This window comes from Salvelinus namaycush, unplaced genomic scaffold, assembly GCF_016432855.1.
Source record: "Salvelinus namaycush isolate Seneca unplaced genomic scaffold, SaNama_1.0 Scaffold12, whole genome shotgun sequence".
NCBI classification, from domain to species: Eukaryota; Metazoa; Chordata; class Actinopteri; order Salmoniformes; family Salmonidae; genus Salvelinus; species Salvelinus namaycush.
In genome coordinates, this window is record NW_024057897.1 from 141,223 (window position 1) to 163,744 (window position 22,522).

The window sequence follows — 22,522 nt, forward strand, 5'->3', positions numbered from 1 at the left end:
TGTTTACTGCTGTAGCTGTCAGCTAGCTCTAGGAGGTAGAGGAGTTACTACTGTAGCTGTCAGCTAGCTCTAGGAGGTAGAGGAGTTACTGCTGTAGCTGTCAGCTAGCTCTAGGAGGTAGAGGAGTTACTACTGTAGCTGTCAGCTGCTCTAGGAGGTAGAGGAGTTACTACTGTAGCTGTCAGCTTGCTCTAGGAGGTAGAGTTACTGCTGTAGCTGTCAGCTAGCTCTAGGAGGTAGAGTTACTCTGTAGCTGTCATAGTCTAGGAGGTAGAGTTGTTACTGCTGTAGCTGTCAGCTAGCTCTAGGAGGTAGAGTTACTGCTGTAGCTGTCAGCTAGCTCTAGGAGGTAGAGGAGTTACTACTGTAGCTGTCAGCTAGCTCTAGGAGGTAGAGGAGTTACTACTGTAGCTGTCAGCTGTAGGAGGTAGAGGAGTTACTACTGTTGTCAGCTTGCTCTAGGAGGTAGAGTTACTGCTGTAGCTTCAGCTAGCTCTAGGAGGTAGAGTTACTGCTGTAGCTGTCAGCTAGCTCTAGGAGGTAGAGTTACTGCTGTAGCTGTCTAGGAGGTAGAGGAGTTACTACTGTAGCTGTCAGCTTGCTCTAGGAGGTAGAGTTACTGCTGTAGCTGTCAGCTAGCTCTAGGAGGTAGAGGGTTACTACTGTAGCTGTCAGCTAGTTCTAGGTGGTAGAGTTACTACTGTAGCTGTTAGCTAGCTCTAGGAGGTAGAGTTACTACTGTAGCTGTCAGCTAGCTCTAGGTGGTAGAGTTACTGCTGTAGCTGTCAATCAGATCAGTTCGCGGTCTAAATTTACTGTTGAGAGTTAGAATAGTAGAATAAACAAGGTGGAATTTACAAACGTGGTTGTGCATCAGCAGTTTCTTACGTCAGTCACTGACAGTCACTCAATTAGCCATGTCAGCTAACATTTTCTAGATTGTTAAGTTAGCCTAGCTGCCAGCTATCTAAACTTAGTAATCATGGTCGAATTACCGGCCTGGGGGGCCCCCATTCATTTTGTTAGTCAGTCTCACTCAGATATCATATTAAGATCTCCGAACAATTCTCTCCAACCTATACCAAATGCATGTGAGTACGCAGACCAAATTGATGTGAGCACGCAGACCAAATGCATGTGAGTACGCAGCCACAATTGGTGTCACGCAGACCAAATGCATGTGAGTACCAGACCAAATGGATGTGAGCACGCAGACAAATGCATGTGAGACCAGACCAAATGGATGTGAGCACGCAGACCAAATGGATGACAGCAGACCAATGGATGTGAGCACGCAGACCATGGTGACACGCAGACAAATGGATGTGAGCACGCAGACCAAATGGATGTGAGCAAAGCAACCAAATGGATGTGAGCACGCAGACCAAATGGATGTGAGCACGCAGACCAAATGGATGTGAGCACGCAGACCAAATGGATGTGAGCACGCAGACCAAATGGATGTGAGCACGCAGACCAAATGGATGTGAGCACGCGACCAAATGGATGTGAGCAGCAGACCAAATGGATGTGAGCACGCAACCATGGTGTGAGCCGCAGACCAAAGATGTGAGCACGCAGACAAATGGATGTGAGCACGCAGACCAAATGGATGTGAGCACGCAGACCAAATGGATGTGAGCACGCAGACCAATGGATGTGAGCACGCAGACCAAATGGATGTGAGCACGCAGACCAATGGATGTGAGCACGCGACCAAATGGATGTGAGCACGCAGACCAATGGATGTGAGCATGCAGACGTGCGAGCAACTGTGGCCCCTGGTGATGAGTTCAGCTTTGTTTGTTTGTGGCTCCCACCCATTCAAAGATGCCCATCCCTGGTCAAGAAGGTGGAGGGAAAGGCATTGCTGGCCAGTATATATTCTGAAGGTCTGAGTGATAGTGACTGACAGCTTCCCTGATGGAGGGTTTGTCCCCTGTCTGTGCTCTTGTCTGTCTGTCCCCCCTGTCTGTGTCCACAGCAGCGACGGCTAGCAGTGGTCCTCATGCTCCACACACACTGTGTTAGTGGAACAGCAGGCCCACTAGACTAAGACATCAGTGTGTGTGTGTGTAGAGTTCAGGTGATTGTGTGTATGTGTAGAGTTCAGGTGATTGTGTGTATGTGTAGAGTTCAGGTGATTGTGTGTGTGTGTGTGTGTGTGTGAAGTTCAGGTGATTGTGTGTGTGTGTAGAGTTCAGGTGATTGTGTGTGTGTGTAGAGTTCAGGTGATTGTGTGTATGTGTAGAGTTCAGGTGATTGTGTGTTGTGTGTAGAGTTCAGGTATTGTGTGTATGTGTAGAGTTCAGGTGATTGTGTGTGTGTGTAGAGTTCAGGTGATTGTGTGTATGTGTAGAGTTCAGGTGATTGTGTGTGTTTGTAGAGTTCAGGTGATTGTGTGTATGTGTAGAGTTCAGTGATTGTGTGTGTGTGTGTAGAGTTCAGGTGATTGTGTTGTGTGTGTAGAGTTCGGTGATTGTGTTTGTGTGTGTAGAGTTCAGGTGATTGTGTGTGTGTGTAGAGTTCAGGTGATTGTGTGTATGTGTAGAGTTCAGGTGATTGTGTGTGTGTGTGTGTAGAGTTCAGGTGATTGTGTGTATGTGTAGAGTTCAGGTGATTGTGTGTGTGTGTAGAGTTCAGGTGATTGTGTGTGTTGTGTGTAGAGTTCAGGTGATTGTGTGTATGTGTAGAGTTCAGGTGATTGTGTGTGTGTGTGTGTGTGTGTGTTGTGTTGTGTGTGTGGAGTTCAGGTGTTGTTGTGTGTGTTAGTGTAGATTGTGTGTATGTGAGTTTCAGGTGATTGTGTGTGTGTGTGTGTGTGTGTGTGTGTGGAGTTCAGGGATTGTTGTGTGTGTAGAGTTCAGGTGATTTTGTGTGTGTTGTGTGTGTGTGTGGTGGAGTTCAGGTGATTGTGTGTGTGTGTGTGTGGAGTTCAGGTGATTGTGTGTGTGTGTAGAGTTCAGGTTTGGTGAAGGATGTTCCATTGTTTGGAAGAAATCTAAAGCTCCTCTGGAGAAGACAGCTTGCTGTTGAAACGTTGGCGAATAAATGATTGCATCGGAGCTACAAGTGGCTTTTCATTTTCTTTTCCCGGAATCTGTAACTCAACCTTGTCTCATCTCCACCTTCCGGCCCTAGTGATTCTCTGGTGGGTTACTTGAGGACGACATGTTTTCTTCTACAGCACTAGAATTCAACGTTCTGAATAGCCTTACCCCCCCTCAAGTCATATTTAGAGGGCAACATCTTGATGAATATATTGTCCACATAATATTCATTCACCCATGTCCTTCAACTGGACACAATAACACAGACTGATATCGGCTGCACCCTGATGCTTGTGTAATTGCCATTCAGAGCTGGCTGATGGTGATGCACGGTGGAGCTCCTCAGCATCTCTCGCTATCTTTGTTCCTGTGTCCTTGGCTTTGTGTTCTATATCCTCTGAGCAGCGCAGCATGCGCTTCAGCCGCCCCTGGTGGTTCTAACAGATTACTAACAAAGTACTAACAAGTAGCTGCCCCCTGGTGGTTCTAATAGAGTACTACACAAACGTATAGAGCAGGGGTCCCCAACAGGTCAATCGGTAACACCCAGTAGCTCGCATCCCACATATGAGTGGCTCACCAAATAATTCTGAAAGTACATGCCATTTTTTATGTTTTCCACTGCAAACTGTCTATCAAATCGCACAAGTATCAGGCAATGCAAGCTTCCAGTTTTTATCTAATCAACACAACATTGACTTTATCCACCCCACCCGGTTAGCCGCTATTTGCTTTAAAAAAAAAACTTTACTCAAAATCTGCCAATTAATTCCCCATGAATATTGCCCCTGTCTGTCTGTGATAAACACGTTTGTGTATCAGTCTGTCTGTAGCCAGTTGATGTAGGTTGACAGAAATACTTTCCCCAAAATCTTCTCAATGAATGTTAACTGCAAAGTAGGCTTACCTGGCAGAATAATAATAAGTGTACTGAACAAAAATGTAAACGCAACATGCAACAATTACAAAGATTTTACTGAGTCACAGTTCATATAAGGAAATTCGTCAATTAAATAAATGCATTAGTCTCTAATCTATGGATTTCACATAACTGGAATACAGATATGCATCTGTTGGTCACAGATACCTTATAAAAGATAGGGATTGTGGCCTGTGGAATGTTGTCCCACTCCTCTTCAATGGCGGCAACTGGAACACGCTGTCGTACACGTCAATCCGGAGCATCCCGAACGTGCTCAATGGGTGACATGTCTGGTGAGTATGTAGGCCATGGAAGAACTGGGACTTTTTCAGCTTCCAGGAATTGTGTACAGATCCTTGTGACATGGGTCCGTGCATTATCATGCTGAAACATGAGGCGATGGCGGCGGATGAATGGCACGACAATGGGCCTCAGGATCTTGTCACAATATGTCATTCAAATTGCCATCAATAAAATGCAATTGTGTTTGTTGTCCGTAGCTTATGCCTGCCCCATACCATAACCACCATGAGGCACTCTGTTCACAACGTTGACATCAGCAAACCACTCGCGCACACCGACGCCATCCACGTGGTCTGCGGTTTGAGGCCAGTTGGGCATACTGCCAATTCTCTAAAACAACATTGGCAGTGGCTTATGGTAGAGAAATAACCTTCAATTGCCGGCAACAGCTCTCGTGGGCATTCCTGCAGTCAACTCCCTCAACTGAGACATCTGTGCATTGTGTGTGACAAAACTGCACATTTTAGTGGCCTTTAATTGTCCCCAGCACAGAGTGAACCTGTGTAATGATCATGCGTTTTATCAGCTTCTTGATATACCACACTGTCGGGTGGGTGGATTATCTTGGCAAAGAGAAATGCTCACTAACAGGGAAGGAAACATTTGTGCACAAAATTTGAGAAATAAACTTTTTGTGCATATGTAACATTTCTGGAATCTTTTATTTCAGCTACTGAAACATGGGACCAACACTTTACATGTTGCGTTTATATTTTTGTTCAGTCTTTATCATTTATCTATTATTTGTTATTTGTAAACTTTGCATGAAATGAGCAGCAGCAGTACTGAAACATCGCTAGTCCGGCACATTCCTCACTCCTTAGATGAGCAATTAAAGGGGAATTACACTCAAATCTAAACGTGTTCCTTTTATTAAGTATTGACATGGACTCAGAACATCCAATTGCATATTTTCTCTAAAACAATTGTTAGAGAAAATATCAATTGGATGTTTTCTGAGTCCTTGGTCAATACTTAATAAAAGGAACACGTTTAGATTTCGAGTGTAATTACACCCTTTAATTGCTCATCTAAGGAGTGAGGAATGTGCCGGACATAGCGAGTTTCAGTACTGCTGCTGCTCATTTACATAGGCAAGTTACAAATAACAAATAATAGATAAATGATAAAGACTGAACAAAATATAAACGCACATGTAAGTGGTGGTCCCATGTTTCAGTAGCTGAATAAAAGATTCCAGAAATGTTACATAGGCCCCAAAATTTATTTTCTCAAATTTTTGTGCACAAATTTTTCCTTCCCTGTTAGTGAGCATTTTCCTTTGCCAAGATAATCCACCCACCTGACAGGTGTGTATAAATCGAAGAGCTGATTACACAGCATGATCAATACACAGGTTCACCTTGTGCTGGGACAAATTAAAGCCACTAAATGTGGCAGTTTTGTCACAACACAATGCCACAGATGTCTCAGTTGTGGAGGGAGTGTGACTGCAGGGAATGACCACGAGAGCGGTTTGCCGTTGAAGGTTCATTTCTCTACCATAGCCGACTCCATGTTGTTTCTTAGAGAAATTTGGTCGCAAGTAATGCCCAACTGGCCTACAAACCGCTTAGACCACGTGAGGGCAGTCGTGTGGGCGGCGCGGTTTGGCTGATGTCAACGTTGTGAACGAGTGCCCCAATAGGTGGCGTGGGAGTTATGGTATCGGCCGGCAACATAAGCTTGGACAACGAACACTAAATATGCATTTTATTGATGGCAATTTGATGCCCACGGAGATACTGGTATCCAAGGAGATCCTGAGGCCTTGTCGTGCCATTCACATTCGCCGCATCACCTCTGTTTTCAGCATCATAATGCACGGCCCAAATGTCGCAAGATCTTACACAATTCCAGGAACTGAAACATCTACCAGTTTTTCCATGGGCCTGCATACTCACCAGACATGTCACCCTGATTGAGTGCATGTTTGGATGCTCCGATTGGACGTGTAACGACAGCAGTGTGTTCCATGCCGCCATTGAAGAGGAGTGGGACAACATTCACACGGCCACAATCCCTACTTTTTATAAGTATCTGTGAACCACAACAGTGCTTAATCTGTATTCCCAGTTATGTGAAATCCAATAGATTAGGAGACTAATGCCTTTACATATATAACTTGACGCATTTCCTTATATGACTGTGACTCATTTTAAAATCTTTGTAATTGTTGCATGTTGCCTTTACATTTTTGTTCAGTACACTTATTCTACTACTTCTGCAGGTAAGGCTACGTTGCAGTTAACATTTCATTAAAAGAGAAGATTTTGGGGAAAGTATTTCTGTCACCGACTCAACTGCTACAGACAGACTTGATACACAAACGTGTTTTATCACAGCCAGACAGGGGAATATTATGGAAATTAATGCAGATTGTTGGTCAAGTTTTTTTTTTTTAAAGCAAATAGCGGCTAACCGGGGGTGGATAAAGTCATGTTGTGTTGGATTAGATAAAGCTGAAGCTTGCTTGCCTGATTACTTTGTGCGATTTGATAGACGTTTGCAGTGGAAACATAAAAAATGGCATGTACTTTCCGAATTATTTGGTGAGCCACTCATAGGTGGATGCAGCTATCTGTTGGTTCCGATTGACCTGTTTGGGACCCTCTGCTCCTATACGTTTTGTGGTAGTACTCTATAGAACCACCAGGGCAGCTGACTTGTGTATTACTTTGGTGTAGTATCTGTTAGAACCACCGAGGGGCGGCTGACAGCGCATGCTGCGCTGCTCAGAGGTTATAGAACACAAGCCAAGACACAGAACAAAGATAGCGAGATTGCTGAGGAGCTCATCCCGGCATCCCATCAGCCAGCTCTGAATGCTAATTACACAAGCATCATGTGCAGCCGATATCAGTCTGGTTATTGTGTCCAGTCTGAAGGACATGGGTGAATGAATATTATGTGGACATATATTTTCTCAAGATGTTGCCCTCTAAATATGACTTGAGGGGGGGTAAGGCTATTCAGCAACGTTGATTCCTAGTGCTGTATAAGAAAACATGTCGTCCTCAAGTAACCACAGAGAATCAACTAGGCCGGAAGGTGGAGATGAGACAAAGGTTGTTAGTTACAGATTCCGGGAAAGAAAATGAAAAGCCACTTGTAGCTCCGATGCAATCATTTATTCCCAACGTTTCAACAGCAAGCTGTCTCTCCAGAGGAGCTTTAGATTTCTTCCAAACAATGGAACAGCCTTCACCAACTGAACTCTACACACACACCAGATCACGAACACACACCAGACACACAATCACCAACTCACACACACCACACACACACACACACACAACCACTCTCACACACACACAGAGCACCACACTACACACACACACACAAGACACACACACACACACAATCACTAGAACCTACGACATACACACAACCCTGTACAAACACTACACAGGACACACACAACAACACGAACACACACACACACACACACACAAGCACACACACACACACACACACACAATCAACTGAACTCCCTACATCAGACACACAATCATCCTAACTCTGCACACACACACACAATCACCTGAACTCTACACACACACACATCACCTAAACTCCTACACATACAACACAATCACCTAACTCTACACACACACACACACATCACCTGAATCTACAGCATACACACAATCACCTGAACTCTACACACACACACCATCACCTGAAGCTCATACACACACACACAATCACCTGAACTCTACACACACCACACATCACCTGAACTCTACACACCACACACAATCACCTGACTCTACACATACACACAACACCTGAACCTACAACCTCGAGCATAATCCAGCGCGGCTCAGAAAAAAGGGTAGGCAGGGAAGGGAGCGGAATAAAACTCACATAGCGCCCGGCACAGAGCGACGAATCACGACACGAGCTCTGTTAGCTATCATCTTGTAGCTGTCAGTTAGCTCTAGGAGGTAGTTACTACTGTAGCTGTCAGCTAGCTCTAGGAGGTAGAGTTACTGCTGTAGCTGTCAGCTAGCTCTAGGAGGTAGTTACTACTGTAGCTGTCAGCTAGCTCTAGGAGGTAGAGGAGTTACTACTGTGGCTGTCAGTTAGCTCTAGGAGGTAGAGGAGTTACTGCTGTAGCTGTCAGCTAGCTCTAGGAGGTAGAGGAGTTACGGCTGTAGCTGTCAGCTAGCTCTAGGAGGTAGAGGAGTTACTACTGTAGCTGTCAGCTAGCTCTAGGAGGTAGAGGAGTTACTACTGTAGCTGTCAGCTAGCTCTAGGAGGTAGAGGAGTTACTGCTGTAGCAGTCAGCTAGCTCTAGGAGGTAGAGGAGTTACTGCTGTAGCTGTCAGCTAGCTCTAGGAGGTAGAGGAGTTACTACTGTAGCTGTCAGCTAGCTCTAGGAGGTAGAGGAGTTACTGCTGTAGCTGTCAGCTAGCTCTAGGAGGTAGAGGAGTTACTACTGTAGCTGTCAGCTTGCTCTAGGAGGTAGAGGAGTTACTACTGTAGCTGTCAGCTTGCTCTAGGAGGTAGAGTTACTGCTGTAGCTGTCAGCTAGCTCTAGGAGGTAGAGTTACTGCTGTAGCTGTCAGCTAGCTCTAGGAGGTAGAGTTACTGCTGTAGCTGTCAGCTAGCTCTAGGAGGTAGAGTTACTGCTGTAGCTGTCAGCTAGCTCTAGGAGGTAGAGGAGTTACTACTGTAGCTGTCAGCTAGCTCTAGGAGGTAGAGGAGTTACTACTGTAGCTGTCAGCTGTAGGAGGTAGAGGAGTTACTACTGTAGCTGTCAGCTTGCTCTAGGAGGTAGAGTTACTGCTGTAGCTGTCAGCTAGCTCTAGGAGGTAGAGTTACTGCTGTAGCTGTCAGCTAGCTCTAGGAGGTAGAGTTACTGCTGTAGCTGTCTAGGAGGTAGAGGAGTTACTACTGTAGCTGTCAGCTTGCTCTAGGAGGTAGAGTTACTGCTGTAGCTGTCAGCTAGCTCTAGGAGGTAGAGGAGTTACTACTGTAGCTGTCAGCTAGTTCTAGGTGGTAGAGTTACTACTGTAGCTGTTAGCTAGCTCTAGGAGGTAGAGTTACTACTGTAGCTGTCAGCTAGCTCTAGGTGGTAGAGTTACTGCTGTAGCTGTCAATCAGATCAGTCGCGGTCTAAATTTACTGTTGAGAGTTAGAATAGTAGAATAAACAAGGTGGAATTTACAAACGTGGTTGTGCATCAGCAGTTTCTTACGTCAGTCACTGACAGTCACTCAATTAGCCATGTCAGCTAACATTTTCTAGATTGTTAAGTTAGCCTAGCTGCCAGCTATCTAAACTTAGTAATCATGGTCGAATTACCGGCCTGGGGGGCCCCCATTCATTTTGTTAGTCAGTCTCACTCAGATATCATATTAAGATCTCCGAACAATTCTCTCCAACCTATACCAAATGCATGTGAGTACGCAGACCAAATTGATGTGAGCACGCAGACCAAATGCATGTGAGTACGCAGACCAAATTGGTGTGAGCACGCAGACCAAATGCATGTGAGTACGCAGACCAAATGGATGTGAGCACGCAGACCAAATGCATGTGAGTACGCAGACCAAATGGATGTGAGCACGCAGACCAAATGGATGTGAGCACGCAGACCAAATGGATGTGAGCACGCAGACCAAATGGATGTGAGCACGCAGACCAAATGGATGTGAGCACGCAGACCAAATGGATGTGAGCACGCAGACCAAATGGATGTGAGCACGCAGACCAAATGGATGTGAGCACGCAGACCAAATGGATGTGAGCACGCAGACCAAATGGATGTGAGCACGCAGACCAAATGGATGTGAGCACGCAGACCAAATGGATGTGAGCACGCAGACCAAATGGATGTGAGCACGCAGACCAAATGGATGTGAGCACGCAGACCAAATGGATGTGAGCACGCAGACCAAATGCATGTGAGCACGCAGACCAAATGGATGTGAGCACGCAGACCAAATGGATGTGAGCACGCAGACCAAATGGATGTGAGCACGCAGACCAAATGGATGTGAGCACGCAGACCAAATGGATGTGAGCACGCAGACCAAATGGATGTGAGCACGCAGACCAAATGGATGTGAGCACGCAGACCAAATGGATGTGAGCATGCAGACGTGCGAGCAACTGTGGCCCCTGGTGATGAGTTCAGCTTTGTTTGTTTGTGGCTCCCACCCACTTCAAAGATGCCCATCCCTGGTCAAGAAGGTGGAGGGGAAAGGCATTGCTGGCCAGTATATATTCTGAAGGTCTGAGTGATAGTGACTGACAGCTTCCCTGATGGGAGGGTTTGTCCCCCTGTCTGTGCTCTTGTCTGTCTGTCCCCCCTGTCTGTGTCCACAGCAGACGGGCTAGCAGTGGTCCTCATGCTCCACACACACTGTGTTAGTGGAACAGCAGGCCCACTAGACTAAGACATCAGTGTGTGTGTGTGTAGAGTTCAGGTGATTGTGTGTATGTGTAGAGTTCAGGTGATTGTGTGTATGTGTAGAGTTCAGGTGATTGTGTGTGTGTGTGTGTGTGTGAAGTTCAGGTGATTGTGTGTGTGTGTAGAGTTCAGGTGATTGTGTGTGTGTGTAGAGTTCAGGTGATTGTGTGTATGTGTAGAGTTCAGGTGATTGTGTGTGTGTGTGTAGAGTTCAGGTGATTGTGTGTATGTGTAGAGTTCAGGTGATTGTGTGTGTGTGTAGAGTTCAGGTGATTGTGTGTATGTGTAGAGTTCAGGTGATTGTGTGTGTGTGTAGAGTTCAGGTGATTGTGTGTATGTGTAGAGTTCAGGTGATTGTGTGTGTGTGTGTAGAGTTCAGGTGATTGTGTGTGTGTGTGTAGAGTTCAGGTGATTGTGTGTGTGTGTGTAGAGTTCAGGTGATTGTGTGTGTGTGTAGAGTTCAGGTGATTGTGTGTATGTGTAGAGTTCAGGTGATTGTGTGTGTGTGTGTGTAGAGTTCAGGTGATTGTGTGTATGTGTAGAGTTCAGGTGATTGTGTGTGTGTGTAGAGTTCAGGTGATTGTGTGTGTGTGTGTAGAGTTCAGGTGATTGTGTGTATGTGTAGAGTTCAGGTGATTGTGTGTGTGTGTGTGTGTGTGTGTGTGTGTGTGTGTGTGGAGTTCAGGTGATTGTGTGTGTGTGTAGAGTTCAGGTGATTGTGTGTATGTGTAGAGTTCAGGTGATTGTGTGTGTGTGTGTGTGTGTGTGTGTGTGGAGTTCAGGTGATTGTGTGTGTGTGTAGAGTTCAGGTGATTGTGTGTGTGTGTGTGTGTGTGTGTGTGTGGAGTTCAGGTGATTGTGTGTGTGTGTGTGTGGAGTTCAGGTGATTGTGTGTGTGTGTAGAGTTCAGGTTTGGTGAAGGATGTTCCATTGTTTGGAAGAAATCTAAAGCTCCTCTGGAGAAGACAGCTTGCTGTTGAAACGTTGGCGAATAAATGATTGCATCGGAGCTACAAGTGGCTTTTCATTTTCTTTTCCCGGAATCTGTAACTAACAACCTTGTCTCATCTCCACCTTCCGGCCCTAGTGATTCTCTGGTGGGTTACTTGAGGACGACATGTTTTCTTCTACAGCACTAGAATTCAACGTTCTGAATAGCCTTACCCCCCCTCAAGTCATATTTAGAGGGCAACATCTTGATGAATATATTGTCCACATAATATTCATTCACCCATGTCCTTCAGACTGGACACAATAACACAGACTGATATCGGCTGCACACTGATGCTTGTGTAATTGCCATTCAGAGCTGGCTGATGGTGATGCACGGTGGAGCTCCTCAGCATCTCTCGCTATCTTTGTTCCTGTGTCCTTGGCTTTGTGTTCTATAATCCTCTGAGCAGCGCAGCATGCGCTTCAGCCGCCCCCTGGTGGTTCTAACAGATTACTACACAAAGTACTACACAAGTCAGCTGCCCCCTGGTGGTTCTAATAGAGTACTACACAAACGTATAGAGCAGGGGTCCCCAACAGGTCAATCGGTAACCACCAGTAGCTCGCATCCCACATATGAGTGGCTCACCAAATAATTCTGAAAGTACATGCCATTTTTTATGTTTTCCACTGCAAACTGTCTATCAAATCGCACAAGTATCAGGCAATGCAAGCTTCCAGCTTTTATCTAATCAACACAACATTGACTTTATCCCACCCCCGGTTAGCCGCTATTTGCTTTAAAAAAAAAAAACTTTACTCAAAATCTGCCAATTAATTTCCATGAATATTGCCCCTGTCTGTCTGTGATAAACACGTTTGTGTATCAGTCTGTCTGTAGCCAGTTGATGTAGGTTGACAGAAATACTTTCCCCAAAATCTTCTCAATGAAATGTTAACTGCAAAGTAGGCTTACCTGGCAGAAGTATATAATAAGTGTACTGAACAAAAATGTAAACGCAACATGCAACAATTACAAAGATTTTACTGAGTCACAGTTCATATAAGGAAATTCGTCAATTTAAATAAATGCATTAGTCTCTAATCTATGGATTTCACATAACTGGGAATACAGATATGCATCTGTTGGTCACAGATACCTTATAAAAAGATAGGGATTGTGGCCTGTGGAATGTTGTCCCACTCCTCTTCAATGGCGGCAACTGGAACACGCTGTCGTACACGTCAATCCGGAGCATCCCAAACATGCTCAATGGGTGACATGTCTGGTGAGTATGCAGGCCATGGAAAAACTGGGACATTTTCAGTTTCCTGGAATTGTGTACAGATCCTTGCGACATGGGGCCGTGCATTATCATGCTGAAACATGAGGTGATGGCGGCGGATGAATGGCACGACAATGGGCCTCAGGATCTCTTCACAGTATCTCTGTGCATTCAAATTGCCATCAATAAAATGCAATTGTGTTCGTTGTCCATAGCTTATGCCTGCCGATACCATAACTCCCACGCCACCATGGGGCACTCTGTTCACAACGTTGACATCAGCAAACCGCTCGCCCACACGACGCCATCCACGTGGTCTGCGGTTTGAGGCCAGTTGGGCATACTGCCAAATTCTCTAAAACAACATTGGCAGTGGCTTATGGTAGAGAAATGAACCTTCAATTGTCCGGCAACAGCTCTCGTGGGCATTCCTGCAGTCACACTCCCTCAACTTGAGACATCTGTGGCATTGTGTTGTGACAAAACTGCACATTTTAGTGGCCTTTAATTGTCCCCAGCACAAGGTGAACCTGTGTAATGATCATGCTGTTTAATCAGCTTCTTGATATACCACACCTGTCAGGTGGGTGGATTATCTTGGCAAAGGAGAAATGCTCACTAACAGGGAAGGAAACATTTGTGCACAAAAATTTGAGAAATAAACTTTTTGTGCATATGTAACATTTCTGGAATCTTTTATTTCAGCTACTGAAACATGGGACCAACACTTTACATGTTGCGTTTATATTTTTGTTCAGTCTTTATCATTTATCTATTATTTGTTATTTGTAAACTTTGCCATGAAATGAGCAGCAGCAGTACTGAAACATCGCTAGTCCGGCACATTCCTCACTCCTTAGATGAGCAATTAAAGGGGAATTACACTCAAATCTAAACGTGTTCCTTTTATTTAAGTATTGACATGGACTCAGAACATCCAATTGCATATTTTCTCTGTAAACAATTGTAATTTTGAGAGTGAAATATAAAAACGTTCTAAAACCAGGAAATGTAAAACTGAGAAAACAACATCATTTGGGAATATATAAAAGTCAGATTTTATAGGACCCCCTTGGAGTTGTTTATGAACCATTATTTGAACAGGTATATTGACAAAAAAACACTGCACTACTTTCTCTTGTACGCTAAGGACCCCGAAGAGAAGAGAATAATGTGCCTATTTGAAAGCTCAAATGAGTTCGCAACATGTTTCATTATTTTAAAGTAGCTCTCATGCTAGAAAAGGTCGGAGACCCCTGGTATAGAGGAGTCAGCTTCCCCCTGGTGGTTCTAGCAGAGTACTACACAAAGATACGCTTTTCCAGCACACGACACACTGACGTCATGCACAGATGCGTGCGACTCATGGCGGCAGTAAGAAGCCATCGCCTTCTGCGCCCATAGCCTAAATTTATGTGCTACTACTTCAAAACAAAATAACTTTCTTGGGTTCTCGAACACTTACAATTATGTTTTGTTTCTTGCTTAAAGATTATATTTGCTTGAAGATTATATTTGGTTGTGATCTTTTCTAAATTATTATTATGGATGCAGCAGTTGTTAGCTAGAATGCTAACGCTGATTGATATAGGCTGTAACAAAAGCTAGCCAAAGATCCATTTTACTTGAAGTGTTTTTAGAGTATAATGCAGTTGATTTGCGATGATGACACAAACATTATATTAAGCAGGACATTCATACGAGCCTTAAAATCCAATTATAATCCAAAAGTAGTGCGAAATGCACTCAAAAGCAACATGTAAATAGAGGCTTTTGTTGCTGCCGTTCTATAAGAACTCCCTCCAACTTGCGCGCATCGGCCTCGTACGGCACTGTTTGCAAACACAGAAAGAGGTCTATAGAGCAGTCCTAGGATAACCATGGGCACATCACAATAACCCTCTATATATAGCCTAATAGTTTAATGTATGTAGCATGAAGCAATATAAGTAGCTAATAAGATATTGTGTAATTCATGTGGTGGATCTAAATCATGTCAGTGGCTTCATTTCCTTTCCCTGTTCTAATCTGAAAACACTGGACAGGGGGAAGCAATATTTTAGATGCCTGTCTAATGCCTATACTCAGTGGTGTAAAAATACATTAAAGTACTACTTAAGTAGTTTTTTGGAGTATATGTACTTTAGTATTTATATTTTTGTCAAATTTTACTTCACTACATTCCTGAAGAAAATAGTGTACTTTTTACTCCATACATTTTCCCTGACACCCAAAAGTACTCGTTACATTTTGACAGGAAAACGGTCCAATTCACACACTGATCATGAGAACACCCCCGATCATCCCTACTGCCTCTGCTCTGACACTCACTAAACACAAATGCTTCGTTTGTAAATTATGTCTGAGTGTTGGAATGTGCCCCCTGACTGTCCGTCAATAAAAAATAAAAGAAAATTGGTTTATATGTTTACTTTAACTTTTGATACTTACTTAAGTATATTTAAAACCAAAAACTTTTTGACTTTTACTCAAGTAGTATTTTACTGGGTGACTTTCACTAGGAGGAGACTAGTGATGAGGCTCTACCACTAGAAGACTAGTGATGAGGCTCTACCACTAGAAGACTAGTGATGAGGCTCTAACACTAGGAGACTGTAGGGATGAGGCTTTACCACTAGGAGGAGACTGTAGTGATGAGACTTGGAGGAAACTGTAGTGATGAGGCTCTACCACTAGGAGACTGTAGTGATGAGGCTTTACCACTAGGAGGAGACTGTCGTGATGAGGCTCTACCACTAGGAGACACTAGTGATGAGGCTCTACCACTAGGAGACTGTAGTGATGAGGCTCTACCACTAGGAGACTGTAGTGATGAGGCTTTACCACTAGGAGGAGACTGTCGTGATGAGGCTTTACCACTAGGAGGAGACTGTCGTGATGAGGCTCTACCACTAGGAGACTGTAGTGATGAGGCTCTACCACTAGGAGACTGTAGTGATGAGGCTTTACCACTAGGAGGAGACTGTCGTGATGAGGCTCTACCACTAGGAGACTGTAGTGATGAGGCTCTACCACTAGGAGACTGTAGTGATGAGGCTCTACCACTAGGAGACTGTAGTGATGAGGCTCTACCACTAGGAGACTGTAGTGATGAGGCTCTACCACTAGGAGACTGTAGTGATGAGGCTTTACCACTAGGAGACTGTAGTGATGAGGCTCTACCACTAGGAGACTGTAGTGATGAGGCTCTACCACTAGGAGACTGTAGTGATGAGGCTCTACCACTAGGAGGAGACTGTCGTGATGAGGCTCTACCACTAGGAGACTGTCGTGATGAGGCTCTACCACTAGGAGACTGTAGTGATGAGGCTCTACCACTAGGAGACTGTAGTGATGAGGCTTTACCACTAGGAGACTGTAGTGATGAGGCTTTACCACTAGGAGACTGTCGTGATGAGGCTCTACCACTAGGAGACTGTAGTGATGAGGCTCTACCACTAGGAGACTGTAGTGATGAGGCTCTACCACTAGGAGACTGTAGTGATGAGGCTTTACCACTAGGAGACTGTCGTGATGAGGCTCTACCACTAGGAGATTGTAAGGAAGTGGCTTTACAACTAGGAGACTGTAATGACGAGGCTCCACCGCTATGAGGAGACTGTCGTGATGAGGCTCTACCACTAGGAGACTGTAATGATGAGGCTCTACCACTAGGAGACTGTAGTGATGAGGCTCTACCACTAGGAGACTGTAGTGATGAGGCTTTACCACTAGGAGGAGACTGTAGTGATGAGGCTCTACCACTAGGAGACTGTCGTGATGAGGCTCTACCACTAGGAGACTGTAGTGATGAGGCTCTACCACTAGGAGACTGTAGTGATGAGGCTCTACCACTAGGAGACTGTAGTGATGAGGCTTTACCACTAGGAGACTGTAGTGATGAGGCTCTACCACTAGGAGACTGTAGTGATGAGGCTCTACCACTAGGAGACTGTAGTGATGAGGCTCTACCACTAGGAGACTGTAGTGATGAGGCTTTACCACTAGGAGACTGTAATGATGAGGCTCTACCACTAGGAGACTGTCGTGATGAGGCTCTACCACTAGGAGACTGTCGTGATGAGGCTCTACCACTAGGAGACTGTCGTGATGAGGCTCTACCACTAGGAGACTGTAGTGATGAGGCTCTACCACTAGGAGACTGTAATGATGAGGCTCTACCACTAGGAGACTGTCGTGATGAGGCTCTACCACTAGGAGACTGTAGTGATGAGGCTCTACCACTAGGAGACTGTAGTGATGAGGCTCTACCACTAGGAGACTGTAGTGATGAGGCTCTACCACTAGGAGACTGTAGTGATGAGGCTCTACCACTAGGAGACTGTAGTGATGAGGCTCTACCACTAGGAGACTGTAGTGATGAGGCTTTACCACTAGGAGGAGACTGTAGTGATGAGGCTCTACCACTAGGAGACTGTAGTGATGAGGCTCTACCACTAGGAGACTGTAGTGATGAGGCTCTACCACTAGGAGACTGTAGTGATGAGGCTCTACCACTAGGAGACTGTAATGATGAGGCTCTACCACTAGGAGACTGTAGTGATGAGGCTCTACCACTAGGAGACTGTAATGATGAGGCTCTACCACTAGGAGACTGTAGTGATGAGGCTCTACCACTAGGAGACTGTAATGATGAGGCTCTACCACTAGGAGACTGTAGTGATGAGGCTCTACCACTAGGAGACTGTAGTGATGAGGCTCTACCACTAGGAGACTGTAGTGATGAGGCTCTACCACTAGGAGACTGTAGTGATGAGGCTTTACCACTAGGAGACTGTAGTGATGAGGCTCTACCACTAGGAGACTGTAATGATGAGGCTCTACCACTAGGAGACTGTAGTGATGAGGCTCTACCACTAGGAGACTGTAGTGATGAGGCTCTACCACTAGGAGACTGTCGTGATGAGGCTCTACCACTAGGAGACTGTAGTGATGAGGCTCTACCACTAGGAGACTGTCGTGATGAGGCTCTACCACTAGGAGACTGTAGTGATGAGGCTCTACCACTAGGAGACTGTAGTGATGAGGCTTTACCACTAGGAGGAGACTGTAGTGATGAGGCTCTACCACTAGGAGACTGTAATGATGAGGCTCTACCACTAGGAGACTGTAGTGATGAGGCTCTACCACTAGGAGACTGTCGTGATGAGGCTCTACCACTAGGAGACTGTAGTGATGAGGCTCTACCACTAGGAGACTGTAGTGATGAGGCTCTACCACTAAGAGGAGACTGTAGTGATGAGGCTCTACCACTAGGATGAGACTGTAGTGATGAGGCTTTACCACTAGGAGACTAATCATGAGGCTCCACCACTAGGATGAGACTGTAGTGATGAGACTAGGAGGAAACTGTAGTGATGAGGCTCTACCACTAGGAGACTGTAGTGACGAGGCTCTACCACTAGGAAACTGTAATGATGAGACTCTACCACTAGGAGGAGACATTGACTAGTCATACTCTGACTGGATTGCATTCTATTGCAGTGTTCATTTTGGCACTATTGTTTTATTTACTCTAGTTGTCGTCATTTTGACTAAATTATCAAGTCTTAGTCACATGTTTTGTCATTTGAATAATGATTTAGTCTAGTTATTGTCAAAATGACAAAAACAGTGGGCCATTTTAGTCAACTAAATGCCCTTTCATTTTAGTCACATCAGATTTGTATTGCCTCATTAAACTATAGTAAACATAAATCACTGACTTCCATGTGCACAAACATGCATAGCCTTGTCCTACCAACATATTTGATGATAGAAATTCTGATAATAGACCTAACCTTATTCCTTATTCAACATGTCAGAAGCATGTTTGTTCTACATACCATATGTCTATCTGAACGTTCCAGAACGTTGCATCCTGCTGAATGCAGGTTGTTAGCTATAGCTAGCTAATGAGGTAACATGACTGAACAAGGTGTATCCTGAACATATGGTTAATGGTCCGGTCCTCAAGTGGCCTGGTGTAAGAGCGGACCACAATATGCTTCATGAATGGACCATAGAACAAAACTAAACAAAACATAGAGCCAGTGGGTTATTATGGGTCATTATGGGTAATATTATGTGTCATTATGGGTAATATTATGGGTAATTTCTGAAAAGCTCTCAATCTCTCCAAAACCTCTTGTCCAGTCCATTTAGTAGTCTGATTTTTGTCACAGAGATGATTTTGTCTCGTTTTAGTCAACTGAAATAATTTTCATTTAGTTTGTTTTTTCTGGGTCTATTTAGTCAGTTAAAGTCTTGTCAATTGCCACTGAAAAATAGGTTTTCACAAATATTTGTGTCACTATTGTTGTTGATGAAATGAACACTGCTGAGGTACTACATTAGGACTGAGAGGAAGGATGTGTTACTCTTATACACGTCTTGGCCGCTGAATCTGTTTTATCTCTCTCTTTGTGTGTGTGTGTGTGTGTGTGTGTGTGTGTGTGTGTGTAGGATACACTACAGCGGGTACTCCATATAAAGTGCCCCCCACCCAGACGAACGGAGCCCCCCCGCCCTACTCCCCCTCCCCCAACCCCTACCAGACAGCCATGTACCCCATCAGAAGTGCCTACCCCCAGCAGAGCATGCAGAGCATGCAGAACCTGCAGAGCATGCAGAACCTGCAGAACTTATATGCACAGGTAAGCACACATACCCTTCACACACACACACACACACACACACACACACACACACACACACACACACACACACACCCTACTCCTACCCTCAGCAGCTTTTATACAAACACACACACACACCTATATACAATCCTAACCTCAGCATACACACACACCCTACTCCCTCAACGTCTACCCTCAGTAGAACCTTTATGTACTGATAAGCACATACACACCCTAACCTCTCTCTCTGTCTCCCTGTAGGCAGCAGCGTATTATGGCCAGCCAGTGTATGCGGCCCAGCCCTATGTAAATCAACACACTACTCACATGCACACACACATCAACACACACAGACACACACTAACACAGACACACTCTAACCTCTGTCTCTGTGTCTGTAGGCGTATTACACCCAGCCTGTGTATGCTGCTCAGCCTCAGCCACATGTAATCCACCACACCACAGTGGTTCAGCCAAACAGCATGCCCTCAGCCCTCTACCCCGCCCCGGTCCAAGCCCCTAGAAACAACGGAATGGCTGCCATGGGGATGGTTGCCGGGACCACCATGGCTATGAGTGCAGGTAGGACGGGTGACTGAGGAAGCTGATGTGGCTACATCATGTTGACATCACGTGAACATTAAATATATTTTCATATTAAACACCTTTTTTTTCAATTACTCTATTTAATTTCCTATGCAAAATTGATTATTCTTATGCTAAAATGATTGTGTTGCTGCTATGTGTTTTTGGTGTAAGTTGTATTAGTTTGGTCTGCGTTATATAGACCCTAATGTTACGGTCAAAACAATAGTGACAAAATGACATGTTAGACTGCTGATGCGTGTGTCGTCCTGTAGGAACCCTGTTGACCACGCCTCAGCACGCTCAGCTGGGTGCTCACCAACACGTCACCATGCCACAGTACCGGCCCCAGGGCACACCTGGTTACAGCTATGTCCCTCCCCACTGGTAGACACCGCCCCCGAGAGGTAAGTCATCTTATAATTCCAAATGTCCACATTCCACTCTCAATCAATCCAATGTCTTCTCACTCTTTCTCTGCGTCTGTCTCTGTCATTTCAGATCTCTGTTTCTCTGTGTCTGTCTCTGTCATTTCAGATCTCTGTTTCTCTGTGTCTGTCTCTGTCATTTCAGATCTCTGTTTCTCTGTGTCTCTCTCTGTCGTTTCAGATCTGGAGTCCAACGTATGCAACTACTCCAGTCTTACACGGGCTTCTTATGGTCACCATGGCAACCTCACATCTGTCTGCAACAACAAAACTAAAGAGCAACGGACACTTGCTGCATTCTGTAGTGTTTTATAAAAGCTGCTTTTTTATTTTTTTTACACAACAATTATTTTCTTCTTTGATTTGCCAATATGTCATTGCATTACATTGTTTTCTTTTGTTTGTTTTATTTATTTCATTTTTATTTTTTCATCATTTCAATTTTTCCATTGTCATTGGAACTCCAGAGTGATTGACCAATCATGGGTGTCTGTTGCTCTGCTTGTGGTCCGTGTTCTGTTGGTGTGTTCCAGATCCAATGGTGGGAATGTACTGAACACTTCCTCCACCACCTTCATCATCATCAATTTATGCTGCCAAATTTTCTAACGATTAGATGTCAGCACAGGGTTTTGATTTCATTCATTTCTATTTGTTTTAACCCCTTAATTTTCCTTTCCAACAAAGCACTGTCTTGGAACAGCATACCTCTCTTTGTTCACCTCTGTTCTCCTTCTGATCTTCATCTTCCAGCTTCTAGCTGTTTCTTACATAGATCTGTAACAACTAGATCCGCTGTCTGACTAGATCCGCAACATCTAGATCCACTGTCTGACTAGATCCGCTGTCTGACCAGATCCGCTGTCTGACTAGATCCGCTATCTGACTACATCTGTAACGTCTAGATCCACTGTCTGACTAGATCCACTATCTGACTAGATCTGTAACGTCTAGATCCACTGTCTGACTAGATCCACTATCTGACTAGATCCGCTGTCTGACTAGATCTGTAACGTCTAGATCCACTGTCTGACTAGATCCGCTATCTGACTAGATCTGTAACGTCTAGATCCGCTATCTGACTAGATCCGCTGTCTGACTAGATCTGTAACGACTAGATCTGCTGTGTGGCTGTAAAGACATGGTATGCAGCATCACAAGGTCACAGTACTTACCAGTTACTGAATTCATCTCAATATAGAGGCCATTTGTCATTTAGCTTAAACCGATAAATTATAAAATGTGAATATATTTATATAGCTGTGTGTACAGGATGTGTGGTCATGCACACAGTCACCCACATACATACATACATACATACATACATACATACATACATACATACATACATACATACATACATACATACATACACACAAAGTCATACTTAAAGCAGGATCACTTAATGTCAATCAAATAATCATACATGGATTCAAACGTGTGCCAACACAGTTAAACACACACCTATACATATGCTCTCTCTCTCTCTCACACACACCCATACATATGCTCTCTCTCACACACACACACACCTATACATATGCTCTCTCTCTCACACACACACACACACACCTATACATATGCTCTCTCTCTCTCACACACACACACACACACACACACACCTACATATGCTCTCTCTCTCTCACACACACACACACCTATACATATGCTCTCTCTCACACACACACACACACACACACACACACACACACACACACACACACACACACACACACACACACACAATACATTAGACCACCACTCGGACTGATTGCTTATTGAGGAACATGTTTAGGAGTTAAAGGGATATGGAAGCACTTGGCATGGTGACGTGGCAGAGGAGGGGAGTGGGGGTTCAGGAGGGAGAGTGGGGGGTCAGGAGGGAGAGTGGTGGGTCAGGAGGGAGAGTGGTGGTTCAGGAGGGAGAGTGGTGGGTCAGGAGGGAGAGTGGGG

At 44.7% G+C, this 22,522-nt stretch overlaps 1 protein-coding gene across 2 annotated transcripts in view; it reads left to right on the forward strand.

The window, feature by feature from the left end:
* Positions 1–22,122, forward strand: part of LOC120036073 (myelin-associated neurite-outgrowth inhibitor-like) — an 85,811-nt gene extending 63,689 nt beyond the window's left edge. The window contains exons 5-8 of one of the 2 annotated variants that reach the window (XM_038982529.1): positions 19,384–19,574; positions 19,958–20,138; positions 20,417–20,548; positions 20,643–22,122. In XM_038982529.1, the coding sequence (XP_038838457.1) occupies positions 19,384–19,574; positions 19,958–20,138; positions 20,417–20,532 (488 nt within the window). In that variant the 3' untranslated portion in view covers positions 20,533–20,548; positions 20,643–22,122. The remainder of the gene's footprint in view (positions 1–19,383; positions 19,575–19,957; positions 20,139–20,416; positions 20,549–20,642) is intronic. The other variant, XM_038982530.1, reaches the window with a different exon arrangement.
* The last annotated feature ends 400 nt before the right edge of the window (positions 22,123–22,522 follow it).